General features: G+C 36.5%; 1 protein-coding gene across 1 annotated transcript; it reads right to left on the bottom strand.

Annotated features, from left to right (window-relative positions):
- Positions 1 to 451: 451 nt before the first annotated feature.
- On the bottom strand, positions 452 to 1,504 carry LOC149649539 (zinc finger BED domain-containing protein 4-like). The gene is made up of 2 exons (XM_089849472.1): positions 1,318 to 1,504; positions 452 to 1,251 (listed from the first exon to the last, which is right to left on the bottom strand). Exons 1-2 carry the CDS (start codon positions 1,502 to 1,504, stop codon positions 452 to 454), a joined length of 987 nt encoding a protein of 328 aa, XP_089705598.1.
- Between the last annotated feature and the right edge of the window lie 6,286 nt (positions 1,505 to 7,790).

The following is a 7,790-nucleotide window of genomic DNA, read 5'->3' as shown; positions in this document are numbered from 1 at the left end:
TTTATCCTTGCTGGTTGTTGATTATTTTGTACTATATATTCTGTATTTATTTATTACGCATATCTGTACATCTTATAAAAAGTAAATATTTGATGTCTTAAAATATGTGTTTTTATTAACTTTAGGCTTACAGAAAGCTGGAGTGGTTAAAGGGTAACACCCAATGTTAGCAAGCCAGGGATGACCTCAAGGTTGACTATAGTTTTAGTTTTGGTCTAAGTTAAGAAGATGATGTCATGGGAGGGTTGAAACTAACAGGCAGGAGCTCGGGCTAGTCCAGACTTGTCTGAAAAGTTTGGTTTGAGTTTGGTAGATGGGGAGAGGGCGGCCATCTTGGGGTGGCGGCCATCTTGGATCTCTGCGAATCTGTATAGTCCCTACTACTAAACATGGCTTTCATAACTGGAAGTCTGAGTTCGTTCAAACGTTGTAGCATATAATATTCGCTGTTTCAGCGAACTACGACGTCTTGTATCAAGCATTTTGCCTCATGTTCTTTGATGTTAAATATTTTAACTTGTGCAGCATCAAGCAACCTCTTTGAAGGCGCACTCATGTAGAAATGAGTAACGATGGAACGAGCTTTGGCCAAAATGTTCTTCACGGTTAAGTCACCAACCTTAATATTTTGAAAACTGTCTTTGATAGCTAACTGGATTGTGTGACAAAAACAAGGTCGATGCTGCCAGTTAGATTCTCTTATGGCTTTCTTTATGCTTGCTTCGTTATCTGTCACGATGTAGATTGGAATCTTACGTTGTATCTCAATTGGAACGATAGGGACTATGACCTCCAGCAGCGTGTTTCTTATATTTCCAGCTGTGTGCCTAATGTTGAATGGTAGACATGCGAAGGTTAATATCACTGGACTGAAGTCCTTCTTGACAAAGTGGCACGTCAGGCTAAGGTAATTGTCCATGGATCTTGAACGCCAGGAGTCTGAAGTAAATGAAATCGATTCCACTCCTTCCTTCAAAGCTTCATTCATCTGTTTTTGTAGATCTTGCATCATGTCGTTGTACAGTTTTGGAATCACCGTTCGGGAAAATGTGGTTCTGCATGGTATTTTGTACCTCGGTTCACATTCATGAAGAACATTGATGAAACCTTGATCCTCAACTACGCTAAATGGCTGATAGTCGGTAGCTATCATTCGTCCAATGCTGTTGGTTATTTTTACAGCTTTTGGGTGACTTGGCGAGAATAGCATTGTTCGTCGAAATGTTTCTTGCATCGTTAGCTGTTTTGGTTCTTTATCTTACAACTTAATTCTTAAGTATTCCTCATTGTGTTTATTTTCCACATGCTTCCACATACTTGAGGTATTTCCACATTTGCTGTTAATTCTTCCCTTGCATAACATACATTTAGATATATCTTGCTCCTCACCTTCTTCAAATAGTTCCCAAATGGAACTGGTCCTGCGCCTTTTGGTTTGACTAGCAGTTAATTCGGAATTAGTATCCTGACTATCTTCATCAGAACTAATATCTTTGCTAGCCATTATTCCAGTTTGAGATCAAAATCGTAAGTTTCTAGCCTGAAGCAATGCACTTCAAAAGTTATAGCTCGTCTTTCACTTAGCGCGTCTAGCCGGTACGCGAAACTACGTATTAAAAAAAACTCGAAATAACAAAGCGCCAACACCCCTCTCAATTTTAAGTTTTGGTTTTACTTCTCCTTCCACCTCCTAGCTAGGAGATACTATCCTACTGCAAGCTACTAACATGGTGATCTTAACTAGCCAATCAGCACTAATCGATTATATATTTCTTCCAGCCGAGGATTATTTCAACGAACAACATTGCGACGCAAACGGTTAAAGCCGATAAAGTCAGGTAAAAGACACTACAAACGGCGAATAACGTTAGGTCCGACGCGGTCTTAATTGGGTGTTCATAATAAGTGGTTGAACATTGGCGTGACTCTGCATGTAAAAAGCGTAGGCGAGACGCTCGGAAATATGATCCAATCGACGAGAGAACGCTGCTTGACACGAGAGACAAAATGTATTTCCCAAATTACTGAGATTTTTGAGAGTTTAATTTACTTAAGTTCAAAGAAAAATATGGAATAGATATCCCATAAAACTATCAGATATTGCTTGATTACTTAATTGAAGTTACTTCTTGACTTTGTTAGGATGGCGTGCCACAATTTGTGAGTCAATAATATTAATGTACAATGGCGAAAAGACAAATACCGACAACAGACTGGAAATGTATTCGATTAGTTTGGAGTTACACATACACGGATCTGGACCAGATGTACCATAAAATCCATCGACAAGAATGAGAGCGAAGTTGACAGTGAAAATATAGGTGCCCCTGACAATATGATCGTCTCGATGAAGTCGTAAAAGCCACTGGAAATAAACCCTTTCACATTGCTTAAAGTGAACATATCCAATGGAGCAACTACAACGTCCAAATTCTGAAAATGCGTCACGAAACTGAATAATATTTTATTTTCTTAGTGTGGTTTACCATTGATCTAGATAATGCCTAAACACCTACAATGAAAGGGGATGATGAAACTCTGTAACTAACGGTTGGTAACTCTCCACCCTTGGTATAATGTCAATGACGTCCAAGGTGCCGATATTTTTGTAAATAGGGCTATTGAACGAAATATTATCTTGCACACGTCAACTAATTTTCAAACCATTTTAACCATTTACGTAAAATTGTGAATCATAGTCCCGTACCCGATGGCATCGTAACATTTTTAGACACATCGTAAGATGTGAGCTATTAGTTTCACTGGGGATGGAAGTGGGAGTTGCCGTTTCTGTGGTGGCCGTGGGTGTGTTCGTCCTCCCTCGTAATACATTATAGTTATTTAATAAAAAAAACTTTAATGATTCAAATAAAAAATATTAGATTTGCATTTAATTGAACAACATAAAATTAATTATTTAATTAGAAAAATTTAATAGAAAAATTTAAACATTGTAGTTTTATTTTTAATATTGTAGTTCAACTTGGTTTAAAAAGATGTCGCTGTGTAAGTTGCCCTGACACTATGAATACATTACACCCTGAATACATTACACCCTGAATACATGAATGTACACCAATTACACCCTGAATACATGAATGTACACCAATTACACCCTGAATACATGAATCCTGAATACATGAATGTCATAAATGGGTTTTGTCGTAGTTTTTTACCATTTCTAGTGTTAACAATCATGCCTATGACAATGAAAATGATTTTCTAATTTAATACAAACATTGAGTGCTTCTTGGATATTTTGTTTTCAATTAAACATTGAGTGCTTCTTGGATATTTTGTTTTCAATTAAACATTGAGTGCTTCTTGGATATTTTGTTTTCAATTACTCGTTAAAACTTGTAGCATGTAATAAAACTAAAATTAAACGAAACCAAGACTATAAGATATTGAACTGACTACATCCGTAACTTTCTAATCGAGCAACACAAGTTCAACATCTCGAAATTTGACCAGTCTCATCGGCGGCGGCTACTGCTGGCTGAGAAATTCTAGGCATAAATGCCAAGAAGAGAGAAAACAAAATTCCCAATCCTGTCTTTACCCGCTCCTTGATTTCCCTAACCTAATCCCTGGTCAAAAATTCATATGTGGTCCATTAGATAGCTATGATTATACAGTGAAAAATATATTATTGTTTATACTAGTAATATCGGCTGTATTACAGCTGGCTTCCTATTTTCGAATATCCAAAACTTTTAATGTTAATTTTAAATTAAACTTCCCCATTTTTGTATGTTCACATTTAAATAAATACCTCTCAAAAGCGAGAGTATAGAAGCGATGTGGCTTTAATATGGGCTTTGACCATCTTGTTTCTTTTGTAGCGGAAGTGAATCCAACTCCTAGGAAAGATAATTTTTTCAAAAACCAGAATTATTGAAACGCCATTTGAATCATAAATACATTTTTTTATACCTCAAGCATTCCGAACTTGATAAAAGCTGGTTCCGTAAATCTGTTGTAAGAGAAAATATTGTTTAAAGGCCCTGATATTCTCGGTTACGTTCAATAAGTACTCACTTGCACTTTAAGTATCTATCGGGAAACAGTTTTTCATATTTAGCAGTGGCGGCCGACATCTGTGAATTCCTTCAAAGCAACGAATGATTAGCTCGGCAATCAACTCACGCGAAACTTAACGCAAAGAGACAAATGAATTTTTCTAATTACTTTTATTGATCTCTTTGAGGAGATTAAAAATGTACGCTTTTGAAAAGTGAATTATTGTTGTAGTTATCAAACTTTGCCAAAATCCGTTTCCAAAGCGATATGGCTTTATTTGGTCTTCTTCGGAACCAAGCGCCACATGAATACGCTTGTTAACCGTAACTCAGTCGCTAACGTTTACAGCAATAATGCCAATTACCCTAAATCATAATTTCGGCAGGAAATATTTTGTTGAAAACACCTTTCATTATGTGTATTTACTCACTTCCCTTTTCGCTTACTTTTCTGCTATATACCTGACTAGCTTTTGTAGCCTAAACAAAACCATAGAAAACAACGTCGTATGATTGCCTTTGAAGTAATATACCTCCAAGGCTTATTTAATGGTTCTCAGTGTCTTTCAGGAAAAAAAAGGAATTGTGTTTGTGTTGGTTTGTCAAAAATCGTTAAACGCATCATTTAGTTACAAGGCTTATGACTTTATATGTTGATAATTCGAAAGTAATCTAGCGGAAAAATGATTTTGAAATTAATTGCGTTTAGCGTGCGAAGAAGAGAAACTAATCATGAGGCTCGACACGAATCTACTTAACCAAAAGGAGATTAAACTTAGCTATGAAACGCTATGGAATTGATTGATTACATTGGGATCTCTAAATACATTTCTACGTAGGTAGAATTCGGGGAAACGATATAGTCCTTTAAAACCACCACCGGGCAAGACATGTGTCTTAATTATCTCTACGAATTGAGATAACCCCTTCAATTTTCGAAAGATGATTTTGTCTTCAATAATCACATCATCGTAGTTAAGGTTACGTTTTATTGATGAGATAAAAGCTACGAGATGTTTAAACCATGTTTAATAAAATGTGTTTGTTTACAAAGTATTACCAAAGCAACAACAACAAAATAATCATGGTTAATTTACATCGGTGTATTTTCTATCTTTACTCGAGTCTTCACTATAAATTTTGTCGCAGATTTGTTCTTGACGGACATTTGAATTTAACAAAGTTGTTTTCAATGTTCGGTTAAAAGTTGTGAGATTTTATGTCGTTTGTAAATATATGTCATTATTTCGAAATCAATAAGGTGTACTTTTTGTAAGACGTTTTGATTGATTGATTTGCCGATTAATCGTATCTATATTTCTTTCAGCCGAGAATTATTTCAAAGAACAACATGGCGACGCAAACTGTTAATGCCGATAAAGTGAGGTAAAAGACGCTACAAACGGCGAATAAAGTTAGGTCTGACGCGGTCTTAATTGGACGTTCCCATTTGATGAAATCCAAGGCGCAATCCCCGGGGAAATCAAAATAATTAAACGCTTTCGCCTCGAAAAAAAGAAGCATTCTAAATAATAATCAAAACCAAGTTAGTTTGCAGTGAACAACTTATGAATGGATATCGATTACCCTTTTTGGAAATTTTCACGAAAGATCGGGTTGCCGTAAAAGGATGAATTGGCAGGCAAGACGACGTAATCGCTTTTAAGCGATTTCGACAAGTAGAATACGTCTAATTTGGTTTTCCATTCGCTGATGAGGTCATCGTCTTGCATAAGAACCAAACCCAACGTAGAAGACAAAAAAATTTGGTTCAGAATCATAGATTTATGTCCGTCTACAATTTCCTGGTACATTTCTAACAAAACCAGGTCGTAAAATTAGCAAAAATTCTCCTCGTTCAAGTGATTCTTCATCCAGTTATCGAGCTTCTCCTCTTCCTTGGCCTTAATAGACAATTCCATTTATTTCATAAGAAAAGCTAACACCATAGAGGCAAGGCAAGCAAACGCTTACTCTACTGCTTAGAAATCGGTGAACCAATCCATCTTTGATCATAAGTGGTTGAACATTGGCGTGACTCTGCATGTATTGAAGATCTTCGATCGTTTCGATGAATAAATATTTCTCACTGAAGAAATCGGACTTGAGGAAACAACTCAGTGCCCCTGACAATATGATCGTCTCGGTGAAGTCGTAAAAACCACTGGAAACAAGTCCTTTCACCTAGCTTAAAGTGGAAATATATATATATAAATTATATATAAATATATAAGGTCCAACATCTGAAAATACCTCAGAAAACTGAAAACCAACAAATGGCCACAATGTTTTTCGGCATTGATCTAGATAATGCCTTCCAAATGAAATGATCAACCTCCTATGATCTAAGAGGATGTTGAAACTGTAACTTACAGTTGCTAAGTCTCCACCCTTGGAAATGTCTATGACATCCAAGCCTGTGATAGGGTCGTAAATAGGGCTATTGAACGAAATATTATCTCTAAATAATCAGCTATTTTTCAAACCAGTTTAACCATTTACGTAAAGTTATGAATGATGGCCGCGTATCTGACGCCATCGTAACATTTTTTTCTTTTGTAGCGGAAGTGAATCCAACTCCTAGGAAAGATAATTTTATAAAACCAGAATTTCTAAAACGTCATTTGCATCTTGAATTTATTTTTTTATGTTTACCTCAAGAATTCCAAACTTGATATGAACTTGTTCCGTAAATCTGTTGTAAGAGAAAATATTGTTAAAAGGAACTGATGTTCTCGGTTACGTTCAATAAGTACTCACTTTTACTTGAAGTATCTATCGGGAAACAGTTTTTTATATTTAGCAGTGGCGACTGACATCTTTGAATTACTTTTAAGCAACGAATGATTGGCTTGCCAATAAACTCACGCAAAGAGACTAGTGTATTGTCCTAGTTATTTTTATTGATCTCTTTGAGGAGATGAAAAATGTACTCTTTGAAAAGTGAATTATCGCTGTAGTTTTCAAATTTTGCCAGAATTCATTGCCAAAGCGACATGACTTTGTTTTGGTCTTCTTCCGAACCACGCACCACTTGAATACATTCATTTCCTGTAACTCAGTCGCTAATGTTTACAGCATGAAGAAAGAGCTGCTCGTATTCTGGATTACTATCGGCGTCAAGAATCTTTACCTGGGAACCCACAATTGTTCCGAGGTTTCTCCGGTGTAGGCTTATTACTATACATTTTAGAATTTGTAGAGATGTTTAAGATAAAAAACCCGTTGAAGGGATACAAAGTGGTAGAAATTTACTTGAAAACACAGTGAAACACCTTTGAAATGGGGTTTGGTAAAATTTGTACTTTCTATTTTCATATTACAAAGGTGTGGAAAAATTTGGAAGTATATCAAATGAAGTAAACAGAAAATTAAGCGCGTAAATATACACTTTTTTACACTTTCGAACAGGGGGCGTGGTTGAAGCCTTTCATCGAATTCAACACAGAGAAGCGCAAGATGGCCGCCAACGACTTTGAACGCGAATTTTTCAAGCTTTTTAACAATTCGGTCTTTGGGAAGACCATGGAAAATCTACGTAACCGCATTGATTTCAGTTTAGTCTAGTCGCCCAAACAAGCCATAAAGAACGCTAGTTCGCCAAAATTTCAACGCTTCACCGTCTTCAAGAATGAATAGGTAGGAATAAATCGAACAAAAAGTTCCTCACTCCCGCGACTGCTTGTGGCTCATGACTCCGCAACATCCGGCCACCTCGGGGTTGACAAAACCCGCGAAAAAAATACGGGAGAGGTACTGTTGGCCTGG

Source organism: Phalangium opilio, unplaced genomic scaffold (genome assembly GCF_054372755.1).
Source record: "Phalangium opilio isolate 3A_F unplaced genomic scaffold, DU_Popi_V2 ptg000088l_1, whole genome shotgun sequence".
Classification (NCBI taxonomy): Eukaryota; Metazoa; Arthropoda; class Arachnida; order Opiliones; family Phalangiidae; genus Phalangium; species Phalangium opilio.
This window is presented reverse-complemented; position numbering and strand designations above follow the sequence as displayed.

Bases quoted from the DNA above. Each gene is read 5' to 3' on its own strand.
- LOC149649539 (XM_089849472.1), bottom strand. From the start codon at position 1,504: ATGGCTAGCAAAGATATTAGTTCTGATGAAGATAGTCAGGATACTAAT. The intron at 1,252-1,317 runs GTATGTGGAAGC...TGTAAGATAAAG, and splicing joins CAAATGTGGAAATACCTCAA to AACCAAAACAGCTAACGATG.